The sequence below is a fragment of the Prosopis cineraria genome, unplaced genomic scaffold (assembly GCF_029017545.1).
Source record: "Prosopis cineraria cultivar Desert tree isolate PC_DT_omini unplaced genomic scaffold, ASM2901754v1 PC9, whole genome shotgun sequence".
Classification (NCBI taxonomy): domain Eukaryota; kingdom Viridiplantae; phylum Streptophyta; class Magnoliopsida; order Fabales; family Fabaceae; genus Prosopis; species Prosopis cineraria.
The window spans coordinates 88,049-106,176 of NW_026555340.1; the positions used below are offsets into that span (position 1 = coordinate 88,049).

The 18,128-nt window shown below is 34.7% G+C and overlaps 1 protein-coding gene and 1 pseudogene across 1 annotated transcript; both read left to right on the plus strand.

Moving 5' to 3' along the window:
- Window positions 1–3,110: 3,110 nt before the first annotated feature.
- On the plus strand, window positions 3,111–6,096 carry LOC129319456 (pentatricopeptide repeat-containing protein At1g25360-like). Its single transcript, XM_054964527.1, is given in 3 exon segments — window positions 3,111–3,371; window positions 3,483–4,336; window positions 4,339–6,096. Coding segments are annotated over 3 exon segments (2,448 nt in total). The 5' UTR covers window positions 3,111–3,345; the 3' UTR covers window positions 5,907–6,096.
- Window positions 6,097–14,178: 8,082 nt separating this feature from the next.
- LOC129320354 (uncharacterized) overlaps window positions 14,179–18,128 on the plus strand; it is a 14,996-nt pseudogene continuing 11,046 nt past the window's right edge.

Sequence of the window (18,128 nt, forward strand, 5' to 3'; positions counted from 1 at the left end):
CTGAGTTTTTCCATTAAGCCAAAAATAATTATTTTTGTAAAAATAATCTAGTAAAAGGAATTCATTGCTTCTTGAACTCGTGCGCAAGGGGACGAATCAGCTGATTTCAACTACGATGATTTCAACTACGATTGCCCTGAGTTGACTTATCTCATATGCTATCTCATATATACAAGCTCACTTTTTTTTTTAAACTCATTTTACTAGCTCACCGCATTCTTCCCACCTCATTCTTCAATATTTATAAATTAAAAGAGTTCTTCATTTAATCAATGTTAAATTTTGACACACACACTACATATTCGAGCTCATACCTTCTCCTTCGTCTTCTTCGCGGTGTCCAAACTCAGATCCTGAAGTCGTGCTCTGCTCTCAGTCAAAGGCTCTTCGCGTAGCTGTCCTTTAGACTTTACGCGAGTGCTCGTGGTCCTTATCCAGTAGTCCTGCTCGTGAAAACTCAAGAGGCTAGCGAGTTGCTCTATCTGTATCCATGGCTATATATAGCCTGAATATAGAGATATGAACGTTGGCTCATAATCACCGGATTAAAAGCTCGGTTACACTGTCATAAATCACGTTTAAACACCTGTCTGGAAACGTTGGGGGGTTACGCAAACATAAAACATATTTAACCTTTTGTTTGGAAACACTGGGGAGACAAAAACGTTTAGAAAATTAATCTAGTTAATGGTTAAAAATGTTCATGGTTTGATTTCAACCTCTAGACAGCCAAAAACTGAGTTTTTCCATTAAGCCAAAAATAATTATTTTTGTAAAAATAATCTAGTAAAAGGAATTCATTGTTTCTTGAACTCGTGCGTAAGGGGACGAATCAGCTGATTTCAACTACGATGATTTCAACTACGATTGCCCTGAGTTGACTTATCTCATATGCTATCTCATATATACAAGCTCACTTTTTTTTTAAACTCATTTTACTAGCTCACCGCATTCTTCCCACCTCATTCTTCAATATTTATAAATTAAAAGAGTTCTTGGTTTAATCAATGTTAAATTTTGACACACACACTACATATTCGAGCTCATACCTTCTCCTTCATCTTCTTCGCAGTGTCCAAACTCAGCTCCTGAAGTCGTGCTCTGCTCTCAGTCGTCGGCTCTTCGCGTAGCTCTCCTTCAGACTTTACGCTAGTGCTCGTGGTCCTTATCCAGTCGTCCTGCTCGTGCTCAGGTTGGTCCTTCTCAGTCTCCATTTCTACTCGATTATAAACCTGCTGCTGGTAGTATTTCGCAAGTGTGCTTGAGGAGTTCCTCTGGGACGTCTCAGTCATGGATTTAGATAATAGATGAGAACTAGATCTACTTTTGAATAAAAAAGCAAAACTTTTCAGACATGGTCATTAAATTTTATTTATTGTACTCAGCGGCGCTTCTGAAATCGTGAATTTTTGCTGGTATTTAAACATTTTACCAGTATCAGTTGCGTTTCATTTTGTCTATATGAGAGGTTTGTCTTTTTGGATGTTATTAATTTTGTTGTTTTTGGTGAACTAGGTGTTATGATTTTCATTTAGGAGAATTAGTTGCTTGGTTCACTGAGTTGCTTGCTTGGTTCACGTAGTTGTTTCATGATATTCATGGTGTATATATTTCTAGTAATGAGAAAAAGTTTTCTTACTAAACTTTCATGGTTTTTGGATGTGCAGCGGCAGAGGAGGTGAATTTATTGCTGTCTACTCCTTAATTTTATCAATCTGAACCAAGCCCTCGTTTCTTTCTTTGTCAAACATGATTAATTATAAGGAACATGGACTGAACTTACAGATTGTTATAGCTTGAGAGAGGTCAGTCAAGGTAACTCCCCATCTGAATATGGAATTTTCAGTTCATTCTTTTATTGTGTAAGAGCCATCTGAACAGGAGGAGATTATATTTAAGTCTTAATTGGTGTTGCTATCCTTTAGTGCTTGCAATGGCTCTCTGTTTATTTTTACTTTGCTTGTTGTATTGTGTTGTGTTGTTGCGTTAATTGTGATGTCATTTTATTGTGTTGTAATGTTCTATACACTATTATTAGTGTGCTGATTGTCTGGGCATTGAAGGCTGAATTTTTAGATGAAATTCTTTAAAATAATTTTTATTTGGATTTATCACAGGTTTAAATTTCATTTTAATTTTAATTACATATAGGCTTTAACTAGGCTTAAAGTCTATTTAAAATCTAAAATATGTAGGCTTTGAGTAGGTTCGAAGCCTTTGTGGCCTAAAATCATAAGTCTTTTTAAAGGCCTACATATGAAGTAAGCTTTTAAAAAGGCTTTAGGCTAGGCCAGGCCTATCGTAGGCTTAGGCTTGAGCCTAGAAAAAAGCCTGCATGCAGGCTTAGGCTTGAAACCTTTGTTACAGGCTCAGGCTTGTTTGGCCAAAGCTTAGTTTGGCTTGGCTTAGCTTTGAGTTGATATGTTGTCAAGTACAATGAAAATTTGAGTTATTTAAGAATTACATAAGGCTTTGAGTTGATATTTTATTTTAATTAAAATTTAAATTACTTAAGAATTGAGAATTTGAGTTGATATGTCAGTCAATTCAAGTACAATTAAAATGATGTGATTTATTACATCCTGCTTAGGTAAAGCATAGGTGTGGTGGTGTTTTAAGTGCATGCGAGAATTTCTCATTAGCCAATTGATCTTGTGGCACATCAACCTCTTTGGATACATCAACTTTATCAGCCTCACATAAACTTTTTGAGGATTGGCTTACTAATTGTTAAAAGTATAGGGGATTAACTAGGTAATAAATTGTGTAAACTTTAGGGATGTGTTTAATAAGATTGCTGATTCTAAAGGTCAAGATGAAATTATTGCAAAGTATAGGATCGATATATTAATATTTCCTTTTATATTTTGTTGTAGAAAATTAAGGTCATCTGCCACATTCACCATCATGTCATTGTTGTGCTTAAGTTCGCCATCAACAAGCTGAGCCAGTTGAGAAGACCAAAGTTGATCGAGCCAAATTGAAAGGCCCTGGGCACTGTGGATGGAGATAATGTCTATTCCATTCTCCATCTTCATCTTATTTGAATATCTTTTTCTGAAACTCTGAATGATGCCATGCTGTTTTACTTGGTAAGTATTAATGGTTTTTTATAAGATTCTATCCCCTCCCCTAACTTTTGAGTTCTCAGGTTTTCTATGATGTTGTGCCTCTTTACTTTGTCAATGCTAGTGCCATTTCCTGTGATGAATTTTTTGTTCCAAATAATTTTGAGGTCGAGTGTTGTTTACTATTTTTCATTCAGAATTTGAGCAGCATGTGGAAGCTGGAACCTTGTGGACACATATCCAAGAAGAAACACGTAACCTCAATACTTTAAGAGTTATGAGAATTTCTTGCCAGTCATCCACGTTAGTCTTCATATGTTAGTGCAGAGGATCCTGATACATGTTCATATTAGAAATTGATTGTTACGAAACCCTTTATTGAACAAAATTATGCCAAAACCTGTTGATTTTCAGATTTCGTATCAAATTATTGCTGAATTTTACTTGCATATTCACTACTATGAATGTCCGTGCACTGGCCAATCATTATGCAGCCCAACTCAGTCTATGCTGCTCCCTCAGTCCCATCAACAGTACCTGGGCTCGAGCTATCCATGCTCACATGATAACTTCCGGGTTCAAGCCATGGGGTCACATACTCAACCGCCTAATAGACATATATTGTAAATCAACCAAGATTGGCTATGCCCGTAAACTGTTCAACAGAATTCCCAACCCAGATATTGTTGCAAGAACCACATTCATTGCAACATATTCTGCTATGGGTAATCTAAAGCTGGCTGAGGAAATATTTAATAAAACCCCATTGCTTATGCGAGACACAGTTAGTTACAATGCCATGATTACAGCCTACTCTCATCATGATGATGGTCATGCTGCTGTTGATCTCTTTCGAGAAATGAAGCAAGAAGGGTTTAGTCCTGACAATTTTACTTTCTCCAGTGTGCTCAGTGCATTGGCACTTGTAGCTGATGATGAAAAACAGTGCCAACAGCTGCATTGTGAAGTAATTAAGTTGGGATTAGGGACAGTGACGTCAGTACTAAATGCATTAATATGTGCTTATGTTCACTGTGCATCTGCACCCAAAGTATCTTCCTCATTGTTGATGGCTGCTGCTAGAAAGTTGTTTGATGAGATGCCTCAGAAGGATGAAACATCATGGACAATAATGATTACTGGGTATGTCAGAAATGATGATCTCAGTGCAGCTCATGAATTACTTGATGGGATGACAGAAAACATAGAGGTTGCCTGGAATGCGATGATTTCTGGTTATGTGCATCATGCATATTATGAGGCAGCATTTGACTTGTTCAGAAAATGCATTCTAGGGGAATTCTAAAAGATGCCTATACCTACACAAGTTTGATTAGTGCTTCTTCTAATGCTGGTTTGTTTGAATATGGAAAACAGCTGCATGCTTATATTCTGAGAACAGAGGTGCAACCTTCAAAGGACTTTTTGTTGTCCGTGAATAATGCCTTAGTTACATTATATAGTACATTTGGTAAACTAGTCGAGGCAAGACATATTTTTGATAAAATGCCCCTTAAAGATATTGTTTCATGGAATTCAATTCTGTCAGGGTATGCTAATGTTGGGTGCCTTGAGGAAGCTAAATCCATATTTAAAGACATGCTTGAGAAAAATCTCCTAACATGGACTGTGATGATATCAGGCTTAGCACAAAATGGTTTTGGAGAAGAGGGATTGCAGTTACTCAGCCAAATGAAATTGGAGGGACTTGAACCATGTGATTATGCATATGCTGGAGCAATTAAATCTTGTGCTGTTCTAGGATCACTAGAGAATGGAAGGCAGCTTCATTCTCAGGTTATCCAATTGGGCCATCATTCAAGCCTTTCAGTTGGCAACGCACTAATTACTATGTATGCAAGATGTGGTGTCGTTGAATCTGCTTATTCCATGTTCCTCACAATGCCTTATGTGGATCCAGTGTCCTGGAATGCCATGATTGCAGCTCTTGCACAACATGGACATGGTGTCCAAGCTATACAACTTTATGAGGAGATGTTGAAGGAAGATATATTACCTGATAGAATAACTTTTCTCACAGTTCTTTCTGCTTGTAGTCATGCAGGCTTGGTTAGAGAAGGACGTCATTATTTTGACACAATGGGTGGTTATGGTATAACCCCAGGGGAAGATCATTATGCTCGTATGATTGATTTGTTATGCCGTGCTGGTATGTTCTCTGAAGCAAAGAGTCTAATCAAGTCAATGCCTTTTAAGCCAGGTGCGCCAATTTGGGAAGCTATTCTTGCTGGTTGTCGCATTCATGGGAACATAGATTTAGGCATTGAAGCTGCCAAACAACTCTTTGAGCTAATGCCTCAGCATGATGGGACCTATATACTCCTTTCCAATATGTATGCTACTTTAGGCCAATGGGAAGACGTAGCCAAAGTGCGAAAACTAATGAGGGAACGAGGTGTTAAGAAGGAACCTGGTTGTAGTTGGATTGAAGTTGAAAACAAGGTCCATGTCTTCTTAGTTGATGATACTGTGCACCCTGAGGTTCAAGCAGTGTACATATATCTAGAACAATTGGTATTTGAAATGAGGAAATTGGGGTACATCCCTGATACAAAGTTTATATTACATGATATGGAATCTGAGTACAAGGAACATGCCTTGTCTACCCACAGTGAAAAGCTTGCTGTTGTTTTTGGAATTATGAAGCTTCCTAAAGCAGCTACAATAAGAGTGTTTAAAAACCTGAGGATTTGTGGGGATTGCCATAATGCATTCAAGTTCATTTCCAAAGTGGTGGAACGTGAGATAGTTGTGAGAGATGGGAAGAGGTTTCACCATTTTAGACATGGTGAATGTTCTTGTGGTGACTATTGGTAGGCAGAGGTTTTGTTACTTGATTATCTATCAAGGGATGTCAATATCAAAAGTTGTAAATGGATTTGTTGTAAATGGATTTGAAGTATATGAAGTGGAGTATTAGCGAATCTGAGATCCAAAATTGAGACTGGCAGTGGCTTCAAAATGATCTATAAAAGATTGATTCATTGTAGTAGGAAAATTTATTTTATTCCTTCTTTTTTGGCATTCATTTTGCTAATTCTTTCTTTTCACTATTCTTCTGTATGACATTTTTTCTTTCATTTATGTTCTTACTTTTGTTTTCCTAATTTTATTCATTTGATTAATACATTGACCGATACTAAATAGCTTTAAAGGATAGGCTGGGGAAGTAGTTGATCAGGAACATAGAGCTCTGCGGTGTCATGTGCTTTCCATTACTTATTTTGGGCATATAATGCTTTCAAGCATAGAGAAAATTTTAAACCAGAATCATTATGCCATGATAACATTCTGACTTACAATTAAAATTTATGAATTGACCTGGAACATCTAATAAACTGAGTCGCATGATGCCATGTATACACGATCCCCATTTGTTTGTTTATTTCTATTCTTCTAATAAGCCCTTTTTTCAAGAATGTTGTTTGCTTCATTGATTGATGGGATTTGATTAGTTTGATTGATCTGTTACAATATTTTAGGTCAGTTAATTGGTAACTGAAAACATGCAGTTCAAGAACTTCTGACAATGCCACTATCAAGTGGGTTTCTTGGATGTTTATTATCTGGATTGTGGTTGTCTTGTATGGATGATTATGGCGCACAAACCTGTTGGTTTATTTATGGGAAGCATGGTTATATTTGTCATTATTTCTGTTGGTTAACAGATTGTAGCTTTGATTTTTAACCTAATTTCTTCTATCCTGGAATGATCTTTATTGATCTTTATTACCAAAAAAAAAAAAAATCATTTTCTTAATTGTTAAGTATTTCTCTATTGGTGCTGCAGAAATATTCATCCCCAGAGCTTTTGTTTGTGGGTTTTAGCTGGCAATTATGGTGATGGTTGATTGGTTTGTTTTTTTATTCTATTGGTGGGTTCTGTTGATGATAGGAAAAATGGACTATTCATAGTTTTTTATTATGTTCAGATGATGTTTTTAACGTTGTTTTCCTGTAATCATTTTCTACCTTATGTTCGTTGTGATATAACCATAGATTTCATATTTGGTTTTTCTGTTGTTTTGATTTCTATAAAGATTGGTCAAACAAAGGATTTTCCTATAAAGATTGGATTACATCAGGGATCATCTCTGAGTCCTTATTTGTTCAACTTGATCTTAAATGTTTTGACGGAACATATTCAAGGGGAAATTCTGAAATATATGCTCTTCACGAATGATATAGTTCTTATAGCAGAGACAAGAGAAGAGGTTAATTGCAAACTTGAGTTATGGAGGAGGACATTGGAGTCGTAAGATTTTCGTCTGAGTAGAAGTAAGACGGAATATTTATATTGTAAATTTGGTAAACGACTATTCGACAATAATTTGGAAGTGAAATGGGAGACTAAATTATACCTCAAGTGGAAAAATTTAGATATTTGGGAGCCATTATTTAAAATGATGGCGAAATCAGTGGAGATATTTCACATAGAATTCAAGCTGGGTGGTTTAATTGGAGAAAAGATAAAGGAGTTATTTGCGACCGTAAGGTGCCTGATAAACTTAAAGGAAAGTTTTATCGCACTACTATCAGACCGGCAATGTTATATAGTAATGAATGCTGGGCTCTAACGGGACAGCAAGAGTATAAAGTTGGAGTAGCAGAGATGAGAATGTTACATGGATATGCGGACATACACGTAAAGATAAAATTCAAAATGAGCACGTACGCAAAAAAAGTGAGGGTGGCTCCTATTGAGGAAAAAATGGTAGAAAATCGGTTGAGATGGTTTGGGCATGTACAAAGAAGACCAAGGGAGGCACCAGTGAGAAGAGTGAAACATATAACTTTGAATCCGATTAAGAGAGGTAGAGGAAGGCCTAAGAGAACACTCTTGGAAATTATTGAACGCGATCTCTTAATTAATAATATTCTTAAAAACTTGATAAATGATAGAGCATAATGGCGTCTTGCAATCCACGTAGCCGACTCCATCTAATGGGATAAAGGTTTGTTGTTGTTGTTATTGTTGTTTTGATTTCTATATACATTGTTTATTGATGTGTATATTTACCCCATCTGAAATTTATCTTATATTATTAAACTGATGTTTTGAACATTATAAATTCAAAATCAATTTTAAATCTTATATTACTTCCGGTGACCATTTATGTGTGATGGATAATTGATTGCAGTAATTAATGTATGCTTCACATCTACCATCACAAGTAGCTATATTTATATTATTTAGCGTTGACTCCTCTTAGCTCTTTTCCCGTGGTCTTTTCGTGTATTGCTTTATCAATTAGCGCACCTTGGTTGAATGATGGAAATTGTAATGAATAGATTTGTTTATATATATATATTTGAATCAGTTTATTGTTTCCATTCTCCAAAGTGGCTTCCAGAATTTTCTTGAACCATTTGCATTGCAGAAACATTAGTTCTCATGTGCTTTTCTTTGTCCTTGAGCAGTGATTCAGTCAACAGCTGTTTAAAAAAAATAATTACAACAATAATAATAAATTTTATTTTATTAGATGAGGTTGGTTATATAAATTATATGATGTTATTATGTTTTATTTTTTATTAAGTTTTTAAAAATATTGTTAACTAAAAGATCTCGATTAATAATCTTTAAAAGTGTTTTTTCAGTTTTCCTCTGCTTTTCTTGACGGGGTTTAAAATTATCCATTTCACTCTCCTCACAAGTGTCTCCAATGGTCTTCTTTGTACATGTTTGATCTACCTTAAATAATTTTTTACCATTTTTCTTTTAATAGGTGACATGTCCACTTTTTCTCATATTTGCTCATTTCAAATTTTGTCTTTACGTGTATATCCACACATCCATTTCAACATTTTCATCTTTATTACTCCAACTTTATGCTCTTGTTGTTCTGTCAAAGCCAACATTCATTGTTATATAAAATTGCTGGTCTTATAGCAGTTTGATAAAACTTTCCTTTAAACTTATCAGGTACTTTACGATCACAGATAACTCCTTTAGCTTTTCTCCAATTAAACCACTTCGCTTGTATTCTATGTGCAATATCTCCATTAATTTTTTATTTTATTGAATAATCACTTCCAAATATCTAAACTTTTTCACTTGAGATATGATCTGATCACTCAATTTCATTTTCAAGTTACTAATCGCTGACCCTTTATCAAAATTACAATGTAAATATTCTGTTTTACTCCTACTCAGACCGAAATCTTTTGACTTCAATGTCTTCCTCCATAACTCAAATTTACAATTTATTTCTTCTCTTGCCTCTACAATAAGAACTATATCATCTGCAAAAAGCATGCATTTAGGAATTTCCTCTTGAATACGCTCAATCAAAACATCTAATACTAGATCAAACAAATAAGAATTCAAAGATAATCCTTGATATAGTCTAATCTTTATAGAAATTTTTTTGTTTCACCACAAAGCGTTCTTATACTAGTTGTTGCCCTCTCATACATGTCTTGTATAGCTCGATTATAAACAACCCGAACACCTTTCTTTTTCAATGCCTTCCCAAGTACTTTTCTTGATACACAATGATAAATTTTTTTCAAATCAATGAAAATTATATGTAAATTTTTACCTTTACGTTGATATTTTTTCATTAATCCTCTTAGTAAATAAATCACTTCTATAGTCATTCTCCCTAGCATGAAGCCGAACTAATTCTCAGAAATACTAGTTTTGAATCTCGACCTATGTTCAATCACTATTTCCCATAATTTTATAGTATGAATCATAAGTTTAATCTCTCTATAGTTGGTACAATTCTAAATATTTCTTTTATTTTAATAAATAGGAGCTAAGGTGCTTTTCTTCCAATTGTCAGTATTCTTTTGGATTGTAAGATCTCATTAAATAACTCAGTTAACCATCACATTCCTCTTCACCCAAACATTTCCACATTTCAATAGGGATACAATCAGGTTCATTGATTCTATCATTTATCATTTTTTTAAGTACTTCTTTTCACTTTACAAGCTCATATTTTTCAATAAAATGACAAATTTTACTTTCTTTTGGATTATTAAATCTTTCAAGTTAATTGATGAACTACTATCGTCATTGAAAAGTTTAGAAAAGTGTCTCCCTTATATCTTTAATATTATTATCTATGACCAAAATATTTTGTTGTTCATCCTATATTCACCTTACTTGAAAAATGATTGATTCACGATATTTATTTAGGGAGAATCTCGTTAAAGGTATTGAAAACGAAGATATTCACAATAGGACCCACAATAAAATCTGATGAATGTGCAAGCTCTGGGGCCTCGGTTGCAGTTACAATTCTTAGTGAAATGACACAGATGCGCCTCTCTCCTTTTAAGCACTGGATGACCTGCACTGTCACAAATCCAATGCCACCCTTGAAGTGGGAAAGCAAATCCCTGCCAACAGCAAGAGGTTGTATTGGAAATGCCCATTTCCAAATTCAAGTTCCACTCTTGACGGCAGATGCAAAAACACAAATACCCGCCATTCAACCTCATGACAAATTCCAAGTCCACGATCTGCAAAAGGTTTTCTCCACACCGCAACTTCCATTCTCCCTACAAGACAGCAAAATCCTGTAACATGACCTCAGCCTGAGAATTTCAACTCCAGGGAGGTCTCGAGATGCCTCAGCTTTCGGAATTGTGCTGCGTGACCGAGAGCTTTTCGACTGCCACCACAGCCGCTATTGGAGAAAGTAAAACAACTAGTCAGAGGTTGATTCACTCTCCCTCATCAAATCCGCCCAGAAAGTGTCCTTCCACCGTCGGCAGTGCCAGTGTTGGATAACGGAGGTTCAAATTCCGGCGAGGAGAGCACAACCTTCGCCTGAGAAGAGGAATCAGGGGAATACAAGGACTAGTGGAAGTGAATCTGGTCAGGTGACTGCGAGAAAGCCCAGTGACATTTGTGTCATTTCATACGGAATTTTAATTGCAACTAATACCCTTGGACCTACAAGATAATATTCGATTTTTTGGGTCTTTTTTGTGAATATCTTAGTTCTGAGGGCTTTTAATGAGATTCTCCCTTTTTATTATTTATTGAATGATGGTGATATTCGTGTGTAATTCATATTTTTTCCCCTTCTGAATTCCTTGTATATTGCTTTGTGTTTCAAATATTCATCAAATCTACTATCCTGTGTCTTTTCTTTGGATCGCTAGTTTGAAAGTTGAAGCAACAGAGAAGAAAGAAATAGAATCTGAAAAGGTAGTGAGGATTAAGTGTCAGAGATGAAGGGTACGTGATGGTGAAGACGTGGCGCCGGGGATGCTTGCCAAATCTTAGGATAAAGACGACAAGGCTGTGCGACAATGGGAGGAGGAGAGAGAGAGAGCATAAGGAAAGAAATTTCTCACATAAAATTGATAATTTGATCAATTAATTTTTACATTTTCTCGTAAGAGCAATTTTGCATACACATTTATTGTCTTTGAGTTTAAGTAACATATGCTTTGAGAATTTTAAGAGTGAAAATAGATCAAGTTGTGTTAACCTAGCTTATTTCAAGTTAAGTATAACTTATTTATTAAATAACTTTTAGTTAGGTTCAAGCTTTTAATTAAACTTATTTAATTAAATAGGCTATACCTATTATTTTAGAGTAAGCTCAAGTTGTTAACTTACTATACAAACTCATGTTTATTTGACTAAAGTTTAGTTCAACTTAGTCTTTTACCCTTAAAGAATTTTAACTATTTAAAGTTTGAAGCTATCTTAAAGTCTTTATAGGTCTATAACTATCCGGTGTAATATAGAATAAAATATAATTAAGTTTAATTTAGGATATTAAGATTATCTAATAGGGATATTTAAATAAAGATATTGATCCATTAGATTAACTTTAATTATTTATTTTATTATTATCTTAAATATCAGTATCTTTAATATTTAATTTAGATTTAGGATTTGAGATTTGAATTTAAATTATCAATATTTTATTATTTTTAGATCTCTATATAAATAGAGTTAGGCTTTTCATTTGCATTCAGTTTTAAGTATTATTGAACAAGAGTTTTCAAGAGTTTTAGTCTTCTCCCTCCTGCTTTCTTTTACTTCTCCTTTCTCTTTATCTCTCTTCTCCTTTTCCTTCTCATTTTACATCAATTTGATATCAGAATTAGCATCACACTTTTGTTGCATATCTCACTTGGAAAGTACAACTTTTTCATTAAAATTAAAGGTCCAAACAAGGTATAACGAACTTACTATTTAACGCTGCTAACCGAAGTGCCTTCATCATCTTCCACAAGTTTGCTCACTATTAGATCTTAGAGGTTTGTAATTTCTTCATACCTTTGTGATATTTTAAGTAATTTTTTATTGTTTATTGATTTGAATTTTTGTATTCCAAAAAAAGAGAAAAAAAAAGACAAAAGGAAAAAGAAAGAAGAAAGAAAAAAAGAAAAAAAAAGTTTGTTATGATGTCTAGTTACCAATATGAGCTACAACATAAAAACACATTATTATTGGTATGAATATGCTGAGCTATCAAGATATGCTTACAATGAAAGGATTATGCTCAATGGTACACATGTAATGAATATCAATAACAGTATGTCTATCCATCGTAAAATACTTATTGGTAAAATAGCTATTGGCATGACTATGAAGAGCAACTATATGAGTACACAAGCCGTCAACAGTATGAGCATATTTATTGTGACAATTATGTGCATCATTATACCCAATCAAAGTATGTTAATCATAAGCAATATGAGTATAAAGACCAATATCGGCATGAGTACATTGAGCGACGACAATATAAGCATCTTAATAGTCATCAACATGATTATGTTTATCAATACGAGGATGGTACCCATTGCCATTATGAATATGCTGACTTTCAAGAGGACATAGATCAAATTATAGTTAAACTGGATCGCTTTCAACAAGAATAAAATTGTTATTTTGACAAGCTTGAGAGGAATTGTAGTGAAGCTAAGAAGGCAACATATGAGATTAAGAGGATGATTGATCAATTGAGGAAACAAATGGAAGAACAGATCAATATAAAGTAAACTGACAATAGCAGAAGCTCTTTCTTTGCTAGTAGAAGAATCTCTAAACAACGATCAAGTTGTTCATTATACATCAGTACAAGTGGCTCCTTCTCAAATTGCTCTTAACAAGGATCAATCTCATTAGGTTACAGCTATTCCTTGTTTGCAGGCAGCATCTCCCAAGGTCACTCCATTACTTAATGGTCAAATCCAACAATACTTTGTCTGTTGGAAGGTTTTTAAAGATTTTAGATGGTCAAACTATTCACTCTTGTTAGAGTTTGTTCTTTTGCTACCTAACTTGTTGGATTGAATTTTTAGATATTTGCTTATATCAAGTTGCTTGCTCTTGCCAGAGCTTGCTTTTTTAATATCTCACATGTTAGAAAAAGTTTCCAGATTCGAGCACTCCAGTAAAATTTATCCCATCCTTCCCTTCTCGAATTTGTGCTTTAATTTTAACTCATCAAGAGCTGAGTTTTTCAAGCGGGGGAGAAATGATGTAATATAGGGATAAAATATTATTAGGTTAATTTAGGATATTATGATTAGATATTAGCATCTTTAATATTGGATTTAGATTTAGGATTTGGAATTTGAATTTAAACTATCAATATTTTATTAGTTTTAGGTCTATATAAATAGAGTTAGATTTTTCATTTGTATTCAATTTTGAGTATTATTGAATAAAAGTTTTCGAAAGTTTTAGTCTTCTCTCCTTCTCTTTCCCTCCTCTTTTCTCCTTATCTCTCTTTCCCTTTTCCTCATTTTACATCACTATCAAAGTATTCCCCTTTTATTATTTAAGAGAATGACAATTAAATTCTAAAACAAATTAATTGAATTAATAATAATAGGTTCCAACAAAATTTTTATAAAATAAAATTATAAATATCAATTTAAAAATTACAAGCAAAAATTTCTATTTCAATGTAAAAATTTATTTAATACTTAATATTTATTTATAATTAAATTTTAAAATTATAATTAACTAAATCAATATTTTTAATCAATTTTTTTAAAAAAAAATTATCAAAAATTAATTATCATTAATTCAAATTTTGCACTCAACTTTCGTTTTTCCTTATATTTTGTATTTTATGCGCCACTTGCAAGGCCCCCCCTCTCCATCTTCGTCTCTCGCCGTGGTGGAGGGAGGTGATATCCATAGCTTCGCCGACATCGGGTTTCGTTAACCCTATTCCTCCTTCTTCGTGGCTCTTCTTCCATCAGCTCTTTCTCCTGCTTTCAAGATTTAGCTGTTCCTCATTCGTGGAGTGTATTGGTGTGAGTTTGATCGCTCTTATTTTGGATTTTTTATCAATTTCTGAGAGAAAAGTCTCTGTTCTTGGACTTGAAGATTTGGGTTGAGAAGTACTGAAACACATACAGAATGATGCCCCAATGCTCTATTTCGTCGAAGAACGTTCCGCCTATTCAGTTCCAGAGCCTGAATGGTCTCCAACAGCTTGCCCAAGCGGGTCGTTTTAAGGTACATCAACTCCAACTCCACTTTCAGCATTCCCCAATGTTTTTGCATCTTGTACCTAACGTCATCCTACTGAGAATTCAGTTTTCCAATCATATGGTTATGTTACAATGTTTCATATTCAGATGATCGTTTTTGCACTTGCAGGCATGGTCTTAGATCAATTTGGAGTTCTCCATGACGGAAAACAGCCTTATCCTGGTGCAATTGCAACATGTATAGTCCTCCTTACCAGCATGGGTCTATTGTCTAATAGCATACCTTATTGACATAGATCTAATATTTTCATCCTTTTAATTTCTCTTAGTAGAGTCCATGGCAAAGACTGGTGCAAAGATGGTTATCATAAGCAATTCCTCAAGACGCTCATCAATAACAATGGAAAAACTAAAGAGTCTTGGTTTTGATACCTCTCTCTTTGTTGGAGCCATCACTAGCGGAGAACTCACCATCAACACTTACAAAGGTTGAGCAAAATATCTTTAATGGGAAAAAACCTATTATATTTCAAAACGTTTTTTATTGATGGTGCTTCATATTTATATTTGAGAAAATTGGTGCACTTTTTTGTTCCCATCCTCTGTGGCGAATGAGGAATTGGGGAGGTGACAGATGGAAGGCCCAATGGACAGTGAGGCTCGGACTCACAATGAGTATCATTACTCCTTGGGCCTTTGCATTCGATGCAGCAAGACTGTGGCTTGGGATAAGTGAGAACCATGACTTACTGTTAAATGTTTTGTTTGTTTTCAGCTTCATGTTTTAGGAAGCTTCACTTATATCCACTTTAAGTGGTTCTGTGTTTCGTCCACTTGGTGTGTTTGGTAGTATGTATCAGAAAACCCGTGCAAGTGTTCCCTTGAGAAGAGAACAGAAATAAGGAATGGAAAAAAGCAGCTTATCAGTCTAAGGAGTGAGCTCCCACTTGAACGAGAGTAGTTCCCTATATTGTTCAGTATTTCTGATTCAAATAGGTGGATTTACATCTTCTCATGTGAGAAAAAGCACATGACATGCATCATATGCATGCTTCTGTTATAATGCATTATGACATGCTCTGCTGGTATTTTTTTTTTTTTTGTTAAATTCTATTTCTTGATTCATAATTCCTTTTTACCAAGGGTATTGTGATTTCCTATATCATTTAGCGGCATGAATTGTTGATTAATGACTCTTTCATGGTTTGTTTTGGAGAATGAACCCACTCGAACCGTCTCCATAAATTATTTTTGATTACCCTTGTTTCTTTTCAATTTTTCTTCTTCAATTCATGTTTACTTTTAGCTTTTGTATGAATGTTGGCATGTTTAACTACATTCAATCCGCTCTTTAAATGGTCCATCCACTTCCTTTTGATTGTGAAAATTATATGAAATACATTACAATGCTCATTCTACCATATTGCCATTCTTATGTTTATAAATATATAATTTTAGTTTTTCTCTTATTTGTTGTGAGTTCTACTTTGAATAGAAGGGACGATCCTTGGTTTGCAGCATTGGGAAGGTCTTGTATTCATCTGACCTGGAAAGATCGAGGAGCAATATCTCTTGAGGTAAGTAAAGCAGAAACTTTTAGCTTGATTTTTTTTCAATTCACCATGTTCAGTTGATGCTTCTTAAACTCTGAAGGGCATGTTTGGGAATTGTGGCAAGAGAAGAGAAGGCCGGAAGGAATCTAAAGAAATTGAAAGAAGAGAGGCTGGAGAGGAATGAATAATTAAATTATAATTTCCCTTCCTCTATATTGGAAGGGGAGGAGTTTCATTGAAACTTTCTCTTTGTTAAAAAACATTGGACGTCTGGGCCACTGAAGAGTAATCAGTTTTATACCTTGAGTATTGAGGTCCTTAGCTTGCTTGCTTGCTATGGTTCATTTTGTCTGTTTGATTGAATGTGTATCCATGGTAAATTCTATATAATAATGGAATTGAGGAATGTAAAAATTGTAGATTTCTAAGGAGTCAGGTCTGCGGTCTTTTTGAAGTCAATTGCATTTTTGGTTGTCTTAAAAGTAATTTGGTGAGGATTAGTTTGAATAAATGTGTTATGGAAAGAGAAGGATTATAAAAAATGTAAAATTGGTCATCTCAGGCATTAAGAAAATGAAAGGTGTATCCTCTTCTAGGGCCTAGACTTGCAGGTCGTGGAGAATGTAGAAGACGCTGACTTTGTTTTGGCTCATGGCACTGAAGCGTTGGGGAATCCTCTGGGGATGCACGTCCTATGAGTCTTCAAGACCTTGAAAGAATATTGGAGCTTTGTGCTTCCAAAAGAATTCCTATGGTGGTAGCTAATCCAGATTATGTCACAGTTGAGGCAAGAAACTTGCGTGTGATGCCTGGTGAATTTTTTTGTTCTTAATTAAGCTTTAGACCTAATCATAAGTTACATTTCAAGCTCTTTTATCCAAAATTACGACAGAGAAGTTTTTGATAGATAATGTATGGCTTTAAGATATTAAACCTCATGTTTGGTAGTTGTAGTTCTTGTATATTTTTGTTCCTTAATTTTCTTTATTCCAGTTTCACCTTGTACTGATGATACTAGTTTGTATCCTCGGAAATTCTTAGGTACACTAGCAGCCAAGTACGAAAAGCTCAGTGGTGAAGTCAAATGGATGGGCAAACCTGATAAGGTAATGAAAAAACTTGTGCTTGGTTTCATTACCATTGTTGTTTTCTGTTTCTGAAGCATGGGCTCTTTTAAGGACTTGGACTGTCTAGATTGCAATGATTCTGAAAATATTGGCAACCTATAGACTGTCTAGGTTGCTATGATTCTGAAAATATTGGCAACCTGTTTTGAACATAACTCAGCTTGTCATTTTTCCTCTTGATGATATCAATGTAGTATTCAAGGCCAATATTACCCGTCTAAATATTTAACAACATGCTCTTGTCAAACGTGTGAACAACTTGTCTGCAATCCTGACATGCATAAATTAATAATTTGATTCTTAACCCAACAAAAATTGCCTCCCTCATGAATTTCCCATAGACAATATCTCAGGCGATAAAAATTGCTGGTAATTGAATGAATTTAACTTGTGTAAACTGTTACTAACAAGGTTGGGTTTAACGGAATGAGTTAGTCTCTTACAATGTGGTGAACCATTCAAATTTTGGCTGGGAGAGGTGCTTTCATTTAGTGTTTGACTGTATTTCGAACATAATTGCCTCCAATAAAAAGATATCTGTAAACAATAAAAAAACTTGTCTAAACTGTTTTTTCTGCATAAATTTCATATCTAATCCTTATTCAGTGATAGTATATCATACGATTTATATAGATCCTTGTACCATGTCTTGACAATACAAATGTTTATGAATTATGACATTGGCGTTTTGTCAGATAATCTACGAATCCGCCATGGCCATGACTGGAACAAATGTTTCTGACTGCATAGCGGTGGGTGATTCTCTTCATCATGATATCAAGGTGCTAATGCGGCAGGAATCGAATCTCTTTTTATCACTGGTGGGATTCATGCTGCGGAACTTGGACTTCAAAGATATGGTGAAGTTGCGGACTTATCGTCTGTGCAATCGCTTGCAATGAAGCACATGCTCTCCCATCTTACGTGTT